The 20591-nt window shown below is 41.1% G+C and overlaps 1 protein-coding gene and 1 long non-coding RNA gene across 6 annotated transcripts; one reads left to right on the forward strand and one right to left on the reverse strand.

The window, feature by feature from the left end:
- Positions 1-3535: 3535 nt before the first annotated feature.
- Positions 3536-4597, reverse strand: LOC146365121 (zinc finger BED domain-containing protein 4-like). Its single transcript, XM_084915489.1, has one exon. The coding sequence runs from the start codon at positions 4595-4597 to the stop codon at positions 3536-3538; it is 1062 nt and encodes a 353-aa protein (XP_084771615.1).
- Positions 4598-6288: 1691 nt separating this feature from the next.
- LOC146365122 (uncharacterized) lies at positions 6289-13011 on the forward strand. 5 transcript variants are annotated; one of them, XR_014798697.1, is made up of 8 exons: positions 6289-6384; positions 6538-7632; positions 7832-7931; positions 9127-9358; positions 9426-9585; positions 9790-9856; positions 12135-12243; positions 12443-13011. It is a non-coding gene; the product is annotated as an uncharacterized LOC146365122 (long non-coding RNA). The 5 variants fall into 5 exon arrangements; XR_014798698.1 differs by having other exon boundaries at positions 12447-13011; XR_014798700.1 differs by having other exon boundaries at positions 9139-9358.
- Positions 13012-20591: the final 7580 nt, after the last annotated feature.

Below are 20591 nucleotides of genomic sequence, written 5' to 3' on the forward strand. Positions count from 1 at the left end.
ATATAAAGCCCCTTGAGGCGACTGTTGTTGTGATTTGGCACTATATAAATAAAATTGAATTGAATTGAATTGTAGTTATTAGAACTACCACGACTAGTCACGATTACGTCGACTATTAAAATCGTTGAGGACTAATTTAATAGTCGACACGTCGTTTGAAGCTTTGTAAGATCCCGAAAAATGCAGGAATAAGTAGTAGGATTTAAGAGTTTAATCACGGAATGAAACAGAAGATGGCAGCACTGCATGTCCAGGGATGCCAGCTGCCGTTAAACCCCGAAAAAGAAGAAGCAGTGTCCGGTTTCATAGCTGTGTCCAAATTTAGCGGCTGCATCCTTCGGAGGCTGCATTTGTAGGCCAATTGTCAGGTTGCTGCGTGCGGATGCGAAGAAGTGACCCAAACGCAGGACTTGTGGATAGTGATGAACTTAAGATGGTTTATTATAGAGTGGATGAACAGAAGATGAACGAACACTGACTGGCTGGATAACTGAATGGCTGGCTGAACTGAGAGCACACACGGGAAAGACGCCATCAATGACGCGACGGTGAACAGAAGGAAACTGAAGACTTAAATACTCTAACGGATGATGACGATTGGAGACCGGTGAGTACACAGCTGAACATAATCTGACTAATGACACATGCAGTGGAACTAGAACATAATGCACAGAGACAGAAGGTTGGCACAGTGAAACACGAGCATATGGATAATAAACTGAACCCGAACAAACTGAAATCACTGGGTCAACGACCCAGGAACCCTAACACCAATTACGTTACAGCAACGCGGCAAAGCCTGTCCAAATTCGAAGACTCGGCCAAACGCGGCCGAAAAATGCATCCTTTATTACCCCAGATTTGAAGGATGGGTCGGGTGTATCCTTCGTGGCCCAACCTATCTCACAATTCATAGCGCGGCCCAGCCAATTCCAGTTTTCAACCGTGGCGGCAGCTACTTAGTTTTAATATTACTCTTATTTCTCTTTCTGGGTCACAAAATAAAACTTTCAACATATTTTCAGGCGAGAATGTAGCTATGTAAACTTTAAATATCTGCTCGTTTTTTTTAAGACATCACACAGTTGCAGAAGTGCTCCGACGTTTTCGGAGACCCACCAGCTCGATAGCTAGAGGTCTTTCGCTACTCAGGTTAAACATGATATATAGGTCACTCAGATCATTTAAAAATGTTATTGTTTGGCTTTTTTCAGTGTGTTATTTGTTCCTCAGTAAATTGGTTTGGCTGAGATTAAAGTTAGAGTTTTTACACAGATGAATAAATGTCAAACAGAGAACTGATTAAACAGAAGTGTGAGATGGTAGAGAATTTACACCAGTATCCTGTTATATTTTACATAGAAAGAACAGATGGCAGAGTTTATTAAACTCCACCGAGTCCACCAATCTGCAAATTTCATTAAAAGTTTAACAAATTATCATCTCGTCTTTATTTTTAGTTAGCACATGCCTTAAACACTTCAAGCTGTAAGCTAATGATAGTTATTTAAGAGCAGATGCATGCTGGTGCAATAAGCTGTACATTTTACGTCCAGCGGATGCATGATCTGATTAGTCAACTAATCGCAAAAATCATCGGTGACTAGTCGACTATCAAAATAATTTTTTGTGGCAGCCCTAGTAGTCATGTTCTTAAACTTCTGGTCGATGTCTTCTTTGAATTTATTCAGTTCGTGTTTCATTTGACCGGTAATTTCTTCTTTGAATGTTATGAAGTCCGATTTCAGGTTGTTTTGGAGGGATTGAATTTGTTTGCTAATACAGTCTAGCCCGTTTTGAAAGGTAGCCATATTAGCTTTGGGTGGTAGCTTGCCCTCGTTGTTCAGGTGTTTTATGTCTTTACCTTGGGTTTCTGGGGATTTTTTATTCTTTGCTTTTGTTGTCCCTCCCCTCATCTTCCAAAGTTGTTTTGCCTCAAGCTTTAATTCGTGTTTTAGCTGAGTTTATCTGGTTGGCTTGCGGGAGGTCTGTACTTATGTGACCATACTGCTCTACCGTCACACCGGTGTTCTGACAAACCATCCTACTTTGGCAAAACGTCCTACCTTAAGTAGTTTATGCACATTTCTGTCGTCACAGAATAATTCCAGGACAAATTTAAGTAGATATGACGGTTTGCCACTTAACTTTGCCCATCAGAGTGTGCTTGTAGCTCTTATTTATAAAGCCAGGATGGTTTGCCACTTCATTTTACCCGTTAAAGTTTCTAGCTCTTATTAACAAAGGTAGGATAATTTGCAACTTACTTTTAGCTGTTAAAGTATGCTTGTAGGTAACATTCACAAAGGTAGAAAGGTTCGCAACTGAATTTTAGCTGTTAAAATTTCTAGCTCTTATTAACAAAGGTAGGACAATTTGCAACTTACTTTTAGCTGTTAAAGTATGTTCTAGCTAGTGGTGCAACGGATCAAAAAACTCACGGATCGGATCAATTTTCAGATCAGCAAAAAAAGACAAGACAAATTTAACTGTCCGTTTCAACTGTAGAATCATTCCACACAATTATATAAAAACAAATTAATTAATTATAGGGCATTATAATTATTTCCTTTAATGTGGATACAATCAAAAACAACTTAAAATGCAATTTAAGGTATCATTGCTTCTTACTTTGAACATTTGGAGAATGAAATAAAAACTAGCTTATGTCCACATCATCAAAAAAGAAGAAAGAAAGCAAAGCAGATGTGAGGTTATAACTTCAAATTTTTTTTTAAAAAAGATGAGGATGTCTACATTTTCTGGGGAGAGTGTAGACCTCTTTGCTGTAACGATGTCCCCTGCTGTTGAGAACACCCTCTCGCTAGGCACTGAAGTGGCAGGCACAGCCAGATAGCGTCTTGCCATTATGGCAAGGTGAGGGTATTTACAGTCATTACTTTTCCACCACGTCAGTGGATCACCATCCACTGGAATGCCACTTGCTGCCTCATAGGATGCCACCTCCTCTTTGATGGTGTCAAAAGCCTTGGTGCCCATGTCCTTCTGTACAAAGGTGTGGCCAAAAAGCTCTGCCATTGCCGGCTTCTTCTGAGGAGGACGTGTCTGCTCCTGTTGGTGCTGCTTGACCCTACAGGGAAAGTTACTTTATTGATTAAAACAATTATTATTATTTTTTAATATTTCATTGACATTAAAATGTGGCAATAACTTTGAAGAAAAACATTATCATTAAAAATAAAAAAATATAATTTCTAAATATTTATTTTCTTTACCTCTTCACAGTCTGCAGTTCCAAGACTGCTCACAGTCTCAGTAGTGAGATCACTGTATGTCCTCAGGCGTAGGGCCAGGTCTAGGTGAGACAGGGACTTGAACCTTGGATCAAGTGCAGTAGCTCTGTGAAGGTCCTCCTGTAGGGCTGGTGGTGAAGTGTATCTGTGCTTCAGGTCCTCTCTAATGGCAGTCTTGACATCTCTTGTGATGGTGCTGTCTTCCTCACTTGGGACCATGGCTTGTAGGATCCTTGTTTTCAGAAGCAGGATCATGGACACAGATGGTGCAGTTTCACTGCTCAACAGAGTTGTGGTTTGAGTGGTTTGAGCAGCTGGAGGACCTCCTCTGCCACTCTAACATCATCATCAGACAAGGTGACGATGTCTCTGACATTTTTCTTCAGGGTTTTGTCTGTTAGTGCAGAGTATATAGCTGTCTGCTGCTCAAGATAACGATCCAACATATCATAAGTGGAGTTCCACCTTGTTGGGACATCATGTATGAGCTTATGAGTAGGCAGCTGTAGCATATCTCGCTTGGTCTTAAGCACATGAGCAGCTGTTGAACTTCGGTGGAAGTAGGAAACCACCTTTCTTATCCTCCCAAGGAGGCGGTCCATCTTACTCACTTTAATTCCCTTTTGGGATGCTAAATTAACTGCATGTGCAAAGCACCCTATCTGTGGGCCCAGTCCTGCCTCGTTCACTGCATTTATTTGGTTGTTAGCATTATCTGTTGTGACTGGGATATTGGTATTGGGCCTCTCTATCCTCCACGCTGCCATGGCTTCCGTCAGTAAGTGCGCCAGATTTGTACCTGTGTGACTCTCATAGAGGGGGCGTGTCTGCAGTACAGGGCTTCGTATCTCCCACTCGGCTGTGATGTAATGAGCGGTCACGGTCACGTAGCTTTCCGTTGCCCTGGAGGTCCAACCATCTGTAGTTAGCGCAACAGAAGATGCCTGGGACAGTTCAGCCATAACTTTATACTTTTCCAGCTCATACATGCTTGGAACGATCTTTTCACTGAAGTGGGTGCGCGACGGGATGTCATACCGTGGCTCAAGCACGTTCATCAAATGTTTAAACCCCTTGTTTTGTACAACAGAATATGGCCTCATGTCTGCAGCTATAAACACACCAATAGCTTCGGTAATAGCTTTAGCCCGGTCGGATTGTGCATCAAGGGGCTGCTTAAATGCCGCGGATGTCAGCGGTTGTTGCGCAGCCCTCGTCTTAGCTCCTGTCACACTAGGGTGATGTCGTTTCAAATGAGTCCCCATGCTCCACGTGTTGCCAGTGTCATAAGACTTCCTCGTGCCACACTGTCGACAAACTGTTATCCACCACCCTTTTCCCATCTATATGTTTAATGGGGAAGCCAAAATGCTCCCATACATGAGATTTAAGTGATGCTGGAGGTTTCTCGAGCTCCTCTGCTCTTTCAGTTCTTTGGATCACGTGCGTTCCGAACCGTGGAGAGGGATCGGTTCGGATCATGGATCAACAGTGATCCGTTGCACCACTACTTCTAGCTCAGTTTAACAAAGGTAGGACAATTTGCCAATTTTAGCTGTTAGAGTATGCTTGTAGGTCACATTCACAAAGGTAGGATGGTTTGACACTTAATTTCGTGTTGTGCGCATGCGCAGAAACAACAGGTAGGATGGTTTGTCAGGTAGGATGGATTCCCAGAGCACCGGAAGCCCTCAATAGTGCTCTTTTAACAGCACCTGCTTTCATCTGCAAGCAAATGCACCATCCTCAGAGTGCGGCCAGTTGCATTGATTCATCTACTCAAACTCATAGTACAAAGAAAGAAAGGCAGTAGCCTATGTTCAGAAAAAAACATTCGGATGGTGGACACATACATGCTCATGCAAGTTAGTCATGTTTGTGTCACGGTTAGTGCTGGCCTACCGTGGGGATGTGAGGAAGGAGGACCCAAATGCTGGACTCTTTAATGAAGGCAGTGCGTTTATTTACAGTGACGTAAATAACAAGTACACAATAAATTCCCGTAGCTCCCTAGACTCCCGTGTCGTGTCTCACTCCAACGTCCGTGCTCGTGCTCGCCACTCCCGTGTTTCTGCACACCCCGTGCGTGTCCTTTTCTGCTCCACGCTCCTCCTGCAGGGACACAACAAAGGCGGCCATCAAACACCAACTCCTGTCGGCAAACACGACCGGCAAGATACTATATGTAGACACACACTAACTTGGAGTGTAACTTAATGATCCCGCGTTGAGGAGCTCTCAGCTACACTCCTATGTAGCTCCCCGGATGAACCAGATCAGCTGCAGGTTTGTGAGGTCCTTAGGCGTGGCCAGCCACCTGGCAGGACACACCCAGCAGGCCTGAAGACTCCTGTAGACCAGTGCTCAGCACACATACACCCCCCCCCCCCCCCCACACACACACAAACCCACAAACCAGGTAGCAGCACCAAAAATACACATGTCCAGAACTGCCCAGAGACCCTGGGTCGCTCACACCCAGGACTCTGACAGTTTGAATCCTTTGCTTGCACTATACGTCTGCACAAGTGGCACACTGCTTTGGTTACGTCCTTGGGTTTACTTCTTTCATCTGGTTTAAAGCCAAAGAAAACCCAAATTGTCGACTTTATATTTTTTTGGGGCAATTAATTTGTCTGTGTTTAGACTTCTTAAATCAGTCCGTGATTACATGATTACATTGCTCCACCCACCAAAAAGCATGCGTGAATATATCGCCCAATAATCCTAAATTGATTATTGGACTTAGGATTGTCGAGCTGGTGCTGCTGTGGAACCAAAGAAAACCTGCAGCTGTTCAACGTCAGCCAGTTGTTTATCGCAGGTATGTTGTCATTAGCGTCGGTAGGCTCTGTTTGAGCCTCTGAGGAGGTCTTTGTTTTCTCATGATGAAATTTGGGGGATCTGATTCTCCATTAAGATCATAAAGAGTCCTGGCAGAAAACACTCAGTTCTTGTGCCTCTGTGGCTGCAGACTTTTGCTCCGTGTCAGCTGACATGTGTTTTGGTGCTGTCGTTGTGAACAGGGACAGGAGTGGAACCAGACTCCTGAGGCCTGGCCGTGACGCTGTCTCAGAGTGATGTTAAAGATGAGTGAATACACCCCAACCCAGCACCAGAGCCTGAACTGGTAACAAAGGCAGTGATGAACAGTTCATTCATAAATCTGTGATATAGTTTGTTTAATTTGCATCTGTATTTCACTTCCTTTGAATAAAGTAATTTATCTAGTTTCACACTGAAGTTTGAATTTTAGCTCATTGGTTTCTTTCTTTATCCATAGGGCCTAATATGATGTCATCCTACCCTGTGCAGCTACAGGTTTGAGTGTTTGTGGGAATTTTCTTTCAGAAATGAGCTGGTAAGGTCAGACACCAATGTTGGATGAGAAGCCCTGGCTTGTAGTCTCTGCTCTAATTAATTTCAGAGGTGTTCTTTCAGGTGCAGGCCGTGTTATTACTGGTCCATTTTGACCAATAACAATTCCTGGTCTCTTCTACTCAGGGCAGGCCACTTGCTTGTAATACACCTCGTCTTGAGCTGCATACTTCACATCTGTGTGACGAGTCTGTGTCCGCAGTGCTCTCCATATTCTCTGTGTCAGCACCGTGTCACAAAGTGACTTGATGATATTTTGTGCCAAAGATGGTCCCGTAGGAACTTCTAAAATGAGTGCAGCCTATTTACAAAGAGCGTTTCCACTGGTGAACCTCATACAGTATGTTGTAGAAAGAGATAGCTTTTGTTGACTACAGCCTATTAGACTTTAAAAACACAGAGACATAAAAATAATCACTTTTTGGCACAACACTCAAGGAGAACAGAGTGGATTGCTGCTCTGCAGAGCAGCGGAGAAAGCTTAGCTGAACCGAGCAGAGAGCCCAGAGCGTGGAGAACCAATCGAAGCAAAAAAAAATAAAAACAGAAAACTGGAGCAAAGCAGCCAAATCAGACAGTTTCAGACCTCAGGGGGTGAAGCTGAAGAGTGAAAAACTGGCAGGAGAGAGTTCTCCAGCTGTTACAATAAAGTTTAACATTGAGACGTTTAACATTGAGAAGAAAGTGAATCTACAAGGTTCAATCAAGGTCGAAGTTATCAGGAAGTTATGTTGCTAGTTTCTATCCAAACATGATACAAATGAGGTGATAACCTTTCTGAACTTGTCACCTGACCTGCTGCAGGGTTTGTCCTCCTGAAAGCGTCGCTGTTCTTTTATTAAGTAAGAAAAGATTTTGTATGTTTCTATTTACCCCTTCTCTATGTACAAGGTCTGTGTACACACAGGGTCTGTGATAGACTTATGGAGGATGAAGCTGGTACTGCTACGGACCCAAGAAAACCTCCAGCTGTTCAACAGCAGCAAGCAGTTCATCATGGGTACGTTGTCATTCACGCCATCAGGCTCCTTTTGAGCTTCAGAAGAGGTTTCTGAGTTTCTCATGATGAGATACGGTTAATCTGATTATCCAATATGATCATAAAATGTCCTGACAGAAAACATTCAGCGCTTCATGCAGCTGTGGCTGCAGATGTTTGCTCCGTGTCAGCTGATCCATGTTGTGGTGTTTTCTGTCAGACAGGAGCTTAAGTAGAACTGGGTTCTGAAGCTGGAGGGGAGGAAGGAGGAAACGTGACTGTCCACCTCGTCGCCAGAGTTACAATTAGTGAGTTCCAAGGTTGGTTAGTTTTAATTTAAGATAAGATAAGATAACCTTTATTAGTCCCACACATGGGAAATTTATTTGGTTACAGCAGAAAGTGGACAGTGCAAAGTTACATAGCAAAAATTAGAAAAACCCTGGAATAGGATAAGAATAACATACTGTACATAACTGTACACAATATAATAAAATAGAATACAAATACTATATACAACTGAGTCAAAAAAAAGAGTGTTGCCCTTAGTGTTATTCCTATTGCACATGTGTGGGTTTGTGTGTGTTTGATCAGTTGAAGTCTTTGTTGTGGAGATTTTTTTCCAATAGGAAGAGGGCCATGTGACACATCAAACTTATTGGTAATGTCACAAGAAAAACAATGGTGTGCTTGGTTTCAACGTAACTTTATTTGGACAGCCAAATCAGAGCAGTGGTCAAGTCCAGTTTTTATCATTAAAGGCGACTGGTGAGAGTGAAATCTTTTCTTTCTAGGCAGCACTTTGAAACCGTGATCCATGCGAACTTTTTGCTTCTGTAAAAACTTTCTTGATGCATCTAAAGCACAAGTGTGACTTGCTGCCTAGAAGGCACAGCAAGGAGTATTGTAGCCAAAAACGTGTTCTTTGCCATAAGAGCCCAGTCCATTGCAGTGTTCCAGTGGCAGCAGTTACTTGCCGTGACATTTTTATTTCTGGGAGTTCTTGATTGCGTTCCTCAAGCAGTCCATTACTCCATGGGCAGTATGCAGCTGTTGTCTTTACCTCTGTGTTGAAATTTTCTGCCATGTCTCTCACGTCATCGTCATTAAACTCTCCCCCATTGTCACTAAATTGTTTGAGAGGAGCCATGTGCACGCATCGCGTCATGAACAAAGTGTTTGACTATTTCAAAAGATTTCTGTGAGTTTAGGATTCTGCCTGCACTAAACTGGTCAATAATGTGGGGATACCACTCATGGTTAAAGTTCACACAGTTCCACAGACACAGTCTCATTGTATTCAGATGTTGGTGTTGCTAGTGCGAGTTTTCTTGTGTCTTTGACATATCAATATTCACGAACAGTTTTCTGCAGGATTGTGTGGCATTCTGCATCGTTGTCCTAAGCTTTTTAAAGTCACATGTAATCTTGATTCCCGTTTAAATCTTACAGGAAAAAGTAGAATAAAGTTACTCTGTGATGTTGTTTCAACTCGTTTCAATTTTAATGATTCAGTTTTTTGAGCAGAAGGTGTCCTGCTTGCCGTGGTGCTGGGGACAGGAGCTCGGTGAGGGGGCGCTCCTGGCACAACCTCCCTTTGTGTGAAGATGCACCAGCACTGCTGCCCGGTCAAAGTCTTCAATATCATGAGCAACCTCAAACTGTCACCGTGTAAAACTGGCTCGACACCAAGACACTCACCACCAAGCATGCGCAGCAGGTGCTGCGGTGGAGGGACTAGATTCAGGTGAAACGCTCAGCCGGCTTTTAAACCCGCAGCTCTGTCTTTACCTGATCATTTTTTCCAAATTTAGATTTCTTTGACTGCCAACATTAAGACCGCCAACACTACACGAAGGTGGTGGTTTGGGAGGGGCTGTAGCACACAGCCTAACAGGACGCTGCTCAGGAGGACGCAGAGACAGCGTGATGGAGGCTGGACTGGGTTCTGCTGTGTACCCGAGGTCATCACAGGTATGTCATCATCGGTGCTGCCGGACTGCGTTTGAACCTCTGAGGAGGTCTTTCTTTTTCTCATGATGAGATGGTGACGGTCTGATTATCCAATATGATCATGAAGCATCCTGAAAGAAAACATTCAGCTTTTCCAGCAGCTGTGGCTGCAGATGTTTGCTCTGTGTCAGCTGACCTGTGTTGTGGTGGTTTCTGTGCGAACAGGGGCGGAGGGCTTCTACCAGTAACGAGTCAGGCAGGAGCTGAAGTGGAGCGTCGATGTGGAGAGTAGGTCAGCAGAAGGAGAGCACATGTGGTACAGACATACACATAATCCTTAACATCCTGAACTAAAATTTACCACCAAAACAAACTGAAGGAGGGTATGTTGCGATTGTTACCAGGATGGCTGGTGTGTGCAGAGTAGATACCTTGTGAAGGGACACTAGAGGGAACATACTGGCGATTGGGGGTTACGGCATCTCTCTTTGTGGGTTACGAGACGCATGTCTGGAAGCGATAGTGAAGTTAAATTGTGTGAAAAAAAGGAGACCATCTGGCTTGTCCAGCGTTGAGTTGGTTTGCCGTCTGTCGTTTGGGTTCGTTGACTATTTTACCCACCTGCACATCAAAGTAAATCATAAAGTCACGTGGCCGCAGAAAGACTACACCGTAAAAAAAAATCCTAAAAAAACAGTAATATTCCAGCAGCTGGGGCGCCAAAATAATACCAGAAAATAACTTTCTCATGAAAATACGGTTATTTTCAGTAATGACAATACAGTTTGTTGCCCTAATTTTACATGGGCTTTTGCCTTTTTCAAGTGCTTTTAAACATTAAATTAGGAACATTTTAATGTGATTAAACAAAGAAATTACCTATAAACAAGGTCAATGAATGCAGCAATATGAATAATAATACTTAAAGGTACAGAAATATACAGTTAACTTAACTAATAATGGATTGCATTCATAGAGCGCTTTATGAGACCCTCAAAGCGCTTTACAATTCCACTTTATAATTCCCCTCTGGCCATCACCAGTAGGTGAAGTGTCTTGCCCAAGGACACAACGACCGAAAGTGTCCGAGCCGGGGCTCGAACAGGCAGCCTTCTGATTACAAGGCGAACTGCCAACTCTTGACCAACAATCGCCCTAAATAACAATAATTATTATTATTATTTGATGTATAAAAAGTTTATACGAATCATTTTATATATTTTTCCATAGCATTACATTTGAATTTAACAGTTCAATCTTTCAAATAACGGACAGATATTTGTGAAATCATGACACATTTCTGAATTATTTTAACAAAACTAAATATGCATATGTACAGACAGATACATTTAAAAAACAAGGAAATTATGTTTTATTACATTTACAGTGATTTTACGTTAATTTACATTTGAAATGTAAAATCAGTCTATTGATGTGAATTTAATGATATTCTAGAAGAACAGAACAAAACTGTAAAATACACAGTAAAATACTTTTATATTACAATTTTTTTTACAGTGTAACTTTGAAAGAGGTGTCACTTCACTTTCAACACACGTTGGACTAAAAAACAACTGGAAGAGATTAAAGTTAGAAATGGTTGTAATTATCTAAGCCATGACAGTGATGCTACGCAAGAGCAAATGTTACATGCTGAAAGAGTTAGCAGATGTAAGTGAAGAAACCAGTGAAAGTCATCTTTGTGATTTAGAAAACAGCTACAGCACAATTTAATATCTCTGCTGTTAAAGATGCAAACTGTTCTGCACATACCACAGAGTGCTGTGCCTCAAGTAATCATATATCTTTGTGAAATCAGAAAGCTGTCAGAGCCACTTCCACAAAACCGAGTGAGGGCTGCAATAAAAACAATGTTACGCTAACATGAAAGAAAGAGGTGGTCAGCACCGTGTCACAAAGTGACTTGATGATATTTTGTGCCAAAGATGGTCCCGTAGGAACTTCTAAAATGAGTGCAGCCTATTTACAAAGAGCGTTTCCACTGGTGAACCTCATACAGTATGTTGTAGAAAGAGATAGCTTTTGTTGACTACAGCCTATTAGACTTTAAAAACACAGAGACATAAAAATAATCACTTTTTGGCACAACACTCAAGGAGAACAGAGTGGATTGCTGCTCTGCAGAGCAGCGGAGAAAGCTTAGCTGAACTGAGCAGAGAGCCCAGAGCGTGGAGAACCAATCGAAGCAAAAAAAAATAAAAACAGAAAACTGGAGCAAAGCAGCCAAATCAGACAGTTTCAGACCTCAGGGGGTGAAGCTGAAGAGTGAAAAACTGGCAGGAGAGAGTTCTCCAGCTGTTACAATAAAGTTTAACATTGAGACGTTTAACATTGAGAAGAAAGTGAATCTACAAGGTTCAATCAAGGTCGAAGTTATCAGGAAGTTATGTTGCTAGTTTCTATCCAAACATGATACAAATGAGGTGATAACCTTTCTGAACTTGTCACCTGACCTGCTGCAGGGTTTGTCCTCCTGAAAGCGTCGCTGTTCTTTTATTAAGTAAGAAAAGATTTTGTATGTTTCTATTTACCCCTTCTCTATGTACAAGGTCTGTGTACACACAGGGTCTGTGATAGACTTATGGAGGATGAAGCTGGTACTGCTACGGACCCAAGAAAACCTCCAGCTGTTCAACAGCAGCAAGCAGTTCATCATGGGTACGTTGTCATTCACGCCATCAGGCTCCTTTTGAGCTTCAGAAGAGGTTTCTGAGTTTCTCATGATGAGATGCGGTTAATCTGATTATCCAATATGATCATAAAATGTCCTGACAGAAAACATTCAGCTCTTCATGCAGCTGTGGCTGCAAATGTTTGCTCCGTGTCAGCTGATCCATGTTGTGGTGTTTTCTGTCAGACAGGAGCTTAAGTAGAACTGGGTTCTGAAGCTGGAGGGGAGGAAGGAGGAAACGTGACTGTCCACCTCGTCGCCAAAGTTACAATTAGTGAGTTCCAAGGTTGGTTAGTTTTAATTTAAGATAAGATAAGATAACCTTTATTAGTCCCACACATGGGAAATTTATTTGGTTACAGCAGAAAGTGGACAGTGCAAAGTTACATAGCAAAAATTAGAAAAACCCTGGAATAGGATAAGAATAACATACTGTACATAACTGTACACAATATAATAAAATAGAATACAAATACTATATACAACTGAGTCAAAAAAAAGAGTGTTGCCCTTAGTGTTATTCCTATTGCACATGTGTGGGTTTGTGTGTGTTTGATCAGTTGAAGTCTTTGTTGTGGAGATTTTTTTCCAATAGGAAGAGGGCCATGTGACACATCAAACTTATTGGTAATGTCACAAGAAAAACAATGGTGTGCTTGGTTTCAACGTAACTTTATTTGGACAGCCAAATCAGAGCAGTGGTCAAGTCCAGTTTTTATCATTAAAGGCGACTGGTGAGAGTGAAATCTTTTCTTTCTAGGAAGCACTCAGTGATCCGTGCTTTTATTTCTTCCCGTCGTGACAACTGTAACTCACTTTATGTGGGGGTCAGTCAGTCGCTGCTCTCACGTCTGCAACTGGTTCAAAATGCAGCTGCACGACTGTTAAACAGGAACTCGTAAAGTCAGCATATAACCCTGTGCTGGCCTCACTGCACTGGCTGCCTGTGTCTTTTAGAGTTCATTTTAAAATTCTAATATTTGTTTTTAATTGCTTTCACAATCTTGCCCCGCTTTACCTCTCTGAGCTTCTTCATCCCTACACACCCTGTCAGTCTCTCAGGTCAGCTGACCAGCTGCTCCTGGAGGTACCGAGATCCAGGAGGAAGCTCAGAGGGGGGTGGAGCCTTTTCTGTCTTTGCCTCCTAAAATATGGAATAATTTGCCATTTGCAGCTGAATAAAACTTTAAAGTCCATGATTCATTCAATAAGGTTGGACCATTTTAAAGAAAACTGTGAACAAGGTCCAAGCCCAGCGAAAAATGAAACTGAATACTTTATGGACCTACACTTTGGGAAGGTTGTCATGAGAGAATTTGCTCCAAGCCCATCTTTGAATTGAATTGTTAGTCTAGTCCATTTTACTGGTCAGATAAAGACCCAGGTATTTAAATGAATCCACTGTCTCAAAGTTCAAGCCCTGGATGTTTAATGGTGTAGGTAGGTGGTGGGTGTTTTTGCATGTGAAAGTCCACCACCAGCTCCTTGTTTATCTTAGTGTTTGTCTGGAGGTGATTCGGCTGGTATCAACTGACAAAGTTGTCAGCCAGTTCTCCCCATTATTCCCATTGGCAAGGAGGCCAACAATTTCTGAACAAGAGAACTTTTGCAGGGAGCAGTCAGCAGAGCTGTAGAAGTCTGCAGAGTATATGGTGAATAGAAATGGAGCCAGGAAAGTTCACTGTGTGGTGCCTGTACTGCCGATGACCCTGTCATAGTTCTGGATCCTCACGTACTGAGGGCAGGTGGTAAAAAATGTTTGGAATAATGCCGTTGTTTCATTTACTTTCCGATGTGCTCATTTCAGTGTAGTTTTATTTGAAAATGTTCAGTGTTAGGTTTCCAGCATATGGAGGCAATGTTCAGTAACATCAGTACATTACAATAAAAACACCGAATTTCAAAACACTCAATAAACATGTCCATCCACGCCTCATCAGGGAAGTTGTGATAACAAATTTTACCAACAGAGCCAAAGGCTTTCCTCTGTTTTCATTTGATTTTACTTTTCCAAGTTCACACAGTTGTTTAGGTTAGTTTTAATTTCATTCAGCTGTTCATTTTTTAATGTCAGTTACCTTTTTTGGGTAACTATAGCAACCTTGCTGGGATTTTGTTGATCTGGACTTCTTTTACGACGTACTAAAGTGGCTTGCTTTTAGTACACAGTCTTATTTGACGAGCACAGTGTGTGCAATTTCCCTTCCGGAATATATCTACAGAATAAATAATAAAATATAATTTACAGAGATGGTTTGAAGGGTTGCCATCCAGGAGGTGAATGGAGGCGGCGTGATGGACTTTTGGAAGGTGGAGCTGGTGTTGCTGTGAACCCGAGAAAACCTTCAGCTGTTAAGCAGGAGCCAGCAGTTCATCACAGGTACGTTATCATCAGTGCGCCGGGCGCCGTACAAACCTCTGGGGAAGTCTTTGTTTTTCTCGTGATGAGACTCTGACCATCTGATTATCCAATATGATCAAGAAATGTCCTGACAGAAAACATTCAGCTCTCCATGCAGCTGTAGCTGCAGATGTTTGCTCCGTGTCAGCTGACCCATAGTGTGGTGGTTTCTGTGTGAACAGGGGCAGAGAGCGAGTAAGGGTTGCAGTGGAACTGGGTTCTGAAGCTGGACGAAACATGACCGTCGACCTCGTCACCAAAGTCACCATCAGTGAGTTCAAAGCGTGGTCAGATTTTAACCTGTGACCGTTAATCTGTGACTCAAGGGCTCAAACTATTCCTATTTAATATATATTGTTTGAATAATATCATCAACAACAGAACCAATGACTAATCAAAATTATTAATAAACTGTTATATTGCATTATCTCATTTATTTTGTACTTTTTTGTATTTTTCTCCTGCTATCTGTACCTGAGCTGAGGTAACGCACAAATTTCCCCACCGTGGGATCAGTAAAGTCTTATCTTGCCTTATCTTATTTTATCTTAAGTTAATCAATTTTACTTGTATGTGTAATATATAATTAATGTATTAATAATGGGGACATTAGGGTTCGACCCTAGAGTAAGCATGTTTAGTCTGTGTTATGCCATTTAACAGAGACTTTTAGTTTTTACTTGGGTGAACAAAATTAGATTACAGGTCAAACAGTCATGCCAGTCATCTCTCCTATACTGTTAGAAATCATGGAGTAGTTCTGCATAGCTCCCTAAAATTAGACAAGCAAGTTTCTTTGTTTGGCTCTCGGCGAAGGCGGTCGCACTTTTCTCCTCTCCTCCTTCCCCTTGTCTTCCCTGCTTAACCTCTTGTGTCCTTGTCTTGTCTCGGGTGTATTACTTTCCCTGGAACACTCTCTCACAGTCTGTTCTCTAAAACCTAAAAGAGAATTATGGATTTGATCAACTGGTCCCTGAATGCTATTGACACCCTTTTCTCAACGAGAAGTCTGGGCTCGGGAGAGCCCGAGTGCCCTGGAGGGACTTTCCCTGCCGGATACACGATGGACGGGTGGCAGAAATAGAGGATCGTGGCTCCCCACACTCCCTAGCAGATCGTTACATGGAGAAACCTTTGGAATACAAGCATGCTGATCCACACAGGTATGCACACAGGTGTACACACGGGTGTTCACAGACGCGGACTACACCTTTCTTGGCTGCTGCCTCAAAGCACATTGTGCGCTGTCTATCTTGCGTGCTGCACAATATTGTTTATTATTTAGTATCTACTGTTATCTACTGCGAGCTAGTTTATTGTGATGGTGCTGTTTTTATTATGTTGCTCTTTGTTGTTTGCTTTCTCTTCTGTTTTTTTTCTCCATACAGGTGATCCAGGTGTTTTGTTTGTTTGTTTGTTTTTTCCTTTCTTCCCCCCTTTCTCACCGTCTCTTCTCCCCTTTGGTTTTCTTTCTCTCCCTCTCTTTCTTTCATTCTTTCTCCCTGTCCTATCCCCCAGTCATGTCTGTCCCGTTTGTAGCAACTGAAAATAAAATAAATTCATAATTATAATAAAGGTCAATCAAATGGACCAATATGGCAAGGCCATGATGATCCACTTGGTAAAATAAATCCGCTTGGCATCTTTCTTGGCCTTAAGACAACAATTCTGATGGCTAAAGATCCAAACGGGACACAAAAAAGAAAAAAAAGAAAAGAGGATCGTGTGCCTGGTGGGACTGTCGATCGAGGACGCTGAAGATATCTACCTATTCGGAACCATGATAACAGGGTTCTTGCTGATCGGAGCTGGCTTGGCCCTGACTTAACGGAGAATTAAGAAAGTGGAACCGGCTGTTCAAACCCCCCCAAGGCTGCCCGCTGGGATTGAAACGATGGGACGAGGCGCAACTTCTCAGAAAGGGCTCATTGAAAGCAGCATGGTTAAGAGCCGTGAATACTCAGAATAAGATCTCTGAGCAAAAGTTGGATTACATCGTGGAGCAGCTCACTGCAGTCGTGAATTCTCAGAATCGGCTCTCTGAGCACAAGAATGACAAGACCACGGAGCGCAAGTTTGATAACATCATGGAGAAGCTCGCGGCTCTCCAATGGGAGATTGAGAGACCAGTGTCAGAGTGTTAAAGAACAGCTTTGAAATTCTCATGAGTTGTTCGCATAAAAGAAAAATCAACTTCATAATGCGGCTATCCCTTCCGTGGGCTGAAGGCTGGAGCCGAACAAAAACACCCTGATAACGACTGTGTTTAGACTGTTCTTCCCACTCCATGCAAGGCCACCTGGGTTGGCTGGTAGACTTTACTTAGCCTGGTAGGGCAAAGGACACTGTCTCCGCTGAACTATGGACCAAGGTTTTAATAGTTTTGCAATTTTCATTAGTTTTTATTTTTATTTAGTTTTGACTTCAGATTTTCAATTCTATATCAGTTTTAACTAGAAAGTGCATTTTCTGAAGAAACTGCAGTGTGAATGCTTGAATCTGAATGTATGCACTGAAATGAATTAATTGCTGAATTTAAGTCAAAAATTTTGAATTAGATAAAAAGAAAACAGAATTTAATCTGAAAACAAAAGTGCTAAAAGCTGATATTCACACAGAAGAAGTTGGAAAATAGCTGAAAATGTTTTAAATGTAAATTAGAAAAACCTAAGAAATGAGAAAAGAAAATTTAGAGTCAGAAAACATCTGAATGAATATTAAAAGTTCATATTCTTTGAATCACTGAATGACTCAAATGTGATCCCTCCACTTGGATCCACACAGTTTAAAAAGTTTACATTTCTGAGCTTTCAAAGACATTGTGTTGGAAAGAGAACAACGATGGCGACATTTTGAGGGTAAAATGATGGTTGTAGAGCAAACACTGTGGACACAGCAGCAGTTGAAAGAGAAGTGTTTAAGATGAATCTTGGCACAGTGGCAGGCAGAGCTCGTTAAGCAGGCAGGTGTGAGCCTGGTTGCTATAGTGACTGCACCCAATGGCTCCATACACACGGACACAGACATGCACCTCACTTTTGCTGCTTAAAATGAACAGAAAAGTCAGGCCGAAACAAATCGTTCCCAAATGAAAAGTACAGGTCGTATTGACAAAATTCTTTCACCGTGAGCGACAGCAATGTCTAGTCTACTGAATTCTCAGTTTTCATGCCTGTGAAGTTTATTATATGGACGTGGTGACAGTGGAAAGACACCCTGTACTTCTGATTTTCAAACGAACCTTCTGAGCCATTTTAACATTAGAGTCTATGGAAGAGTTGGAGGGAGGAGGCTGTGCATTGGTGACATTTATGAAAGAACCATAACACCTAGTACAATAGTAAACACATTGGATGAAAGAGGACAGCGATGGCTACGTTTTGAGGGTAAAATCATACCTGTAGAGCAAACGCTGCGGACACAGCAGCAGTTTTAAAAAAGATTTTAAGATTAATTTTTTTGCTCCTCTCACTCTAGCAGTTGAGCTGTCTCACTCTAGCCCCAACATTCCGTCCCATACACACCCATTATAAACTCTGAAACGGCTGAAAAAACATCATGAAACTTAAACTGGAACTGAAGAAAAAGTATAATAGATATTGAAAAGATAAATACAAGTTCAATAGTTGAATGTCTTGGCTTCGTTTTAAAGTTTGAATGGTGGCTCTATGTCAACGTATGTGGAAGTAGTAGGAGTTTAAAAATGAGTAAGTTGAATGAGGATTTGAAGGGTCTCTCCATTGAAATACATGGGAAATTTTTGTTGAAAAAAGTTGAATAAAATTAAAAATATAAATGTTAAAAATTAGAAAAATAGAAGCAGTGATGTCCAAAAGAAGAGGAATCTAACGGTGTTTGAATGGTTTTTCTAAGTTGAACGGTTTTGACGGAGTAGGACTACAAAAAACGTACGGAATAGATAATAAAATATAATAATAATAAAGATTACAACAACAATACTGTGAATGCTTTTACAAGCATTCACACTAACTAGAAAAATTTGCATTTCCTGCGAAAATGCAGTGTGGATGCTTTAAAGCTGAAGTTGCCTGCAAAAACTAGCTGAAAAAGCTGAAAAGTTGCAGAAATTGTAAAAACTTTGCAGAAGCAAAGGAACTTTGCTAAAATGTAAGCTGTCTGCTAAAAATAGTTGAAAATAGCTGAAGAAGCTGAAGAAATCAAAGTCAGTGTTTAAAAAGTTGTTGAAATTTTAATTTTGCAGAACAACATCAAGTTAACAAAAATGTAATAACTTAGCATACATGCAATAACTTAGAAGAAACATAACAATTCAGCAGAAATGTTGTAGTTTACCAGAAGCTACAACTTAGCAGAAATGTAATAATTTAGAATAACATAACTTAGCAGAAATAACATAATTTAGTAGAAAATTAATAACTTGGCAGAAATATTACAACTTATCAGAACTGCTATAATTTTGCAGAAATGTAATTATTAGGAAAAAACTGTAAACAGATAACAGCTGAAAACGATGAAGTAACCACAAAGTTACTTATTTAACTGTGAAAAATGACCAGAAACATTAGAAAAGGAAGAAAACCAATTCAATTCAATTTATATAGCGCCAAATCACAACAAAAGTCGCCTTAAGGCGCTTCATAGATACAGAGAAAAACCCAACAATCATATGACCCCCTATGAGCAAGCACTTTGGCGACAGTGGGAAGGAAAAACTCCCTTTTAATAGGAAGAAACCTCCGGCAGAACCAGGCTCAGGGAGGGGCGGCCATCTGCTGCGACCGGTTGGGGTGAGAGAAGGAAGACAGGAATACCAGCCAGCAGATAAACTGATGTAAAACAAAACCAAGGTAAAATTGCAGAATTTACACAGTTGGTGAAATGTAAAAATGGCAACAAAAAAACCCCCACACAAACAACATTTAGGTAATAAATGCACAAGATGATTTGATGATAAATATGGTACCAATCTACAAAATACTGTCGAAATGAAGTCCACATTGTGATATATTTGAGGTGTGGAGAGTCACACAGCTGAACAATCGATGTGCATATTTAAAGAAACAAGGATCAAATAAAGAACATTGTTGTGGAATAAATTACAGTGAAAAATAATCACTGCCCTGCGTTAGAGACTGACTTATGATGAGGTATTAATTGGCTTAACTTTACCTCTAACAGCTTTTCACATAGTGCTGTGACCAGGGTGAAATCCATCATAAAGTAACTGTAAACAGTAGAACCATTAGCATGAATGTTATGGTTCTACTCTGATCAAAACTCAAGTCAGCTGTGTGACCTGATATAAAATGATAAAGAGGAACACATATAAATGACCTTTATGAACTTTTCAAAATGACTTTATATGTCTGACCCATTATCTATATATATTAGAGCAGATGTGGAAAACCACTGTTAGACCTACTCTATACTAACACAAACACAGTCAAAAATTCATTGCTAGTGTGACATATGGTCCCTTTTGCCTTTGACCAATGATATTCTGGTTACTTGGACCAGTTTAGTATTTGCTGTCACAGAGGAATGTTAACCATAAATCCAAAAGACAAAACTGAAAAAATATGTTAATTGCAAACATGTTTTTGCTTAGTAAAATGATTGAAATAACATGGAAACTGTCACCTTAAAGCCTCATTGTAAATATCATCACAAACAGATGTTTTCCACACAGTTAACAAAGCTCCACCACATCCAATCACTGCATATAAATCTAAAAGAAAAGAACAGCAAATAAAATGTAATTAACACAAGGGAAGTCTAAGGAGCTTGGAAAGAAAAGCGTCTGGACTTCTTTGAGTTGCTTGAAGACGTTTCACCTCTCATCCGAGAAGCTTCTTCATTTCTAAGGGTCAATGGTGGAGAGTTCTAACCCAGTGGGAGTTTCCCCCCAAAGAGGGACAAAGGACCCCCTGATGATCCTCTACCTAATCACAT

Source organism: Perissodus microlepis, chromosome 19, assembly GCF_051167445.1.
Source record: "Perissodus microlepis isolate ML-2025 ecotype Zambia chromosome 19, ASM5116744v1, whole genome shotgun sequence".
Lineage (NCBI taxonomy): Eukaryota > Metazoa > Chordata > Actinopteri > Cichliformes > Cichlidae > Perissodus > Perissodus microlepis.

Excerpts from the sequence above, each read along its gene's own strand:
- LOC146365121 (XM_084915489.1), bottom strand. The coding sequence starts at position 4,597 with ATGGGAAAAGGGTGGTGGATAACAGTTTGTCGACAGTGTGGCACGAGG.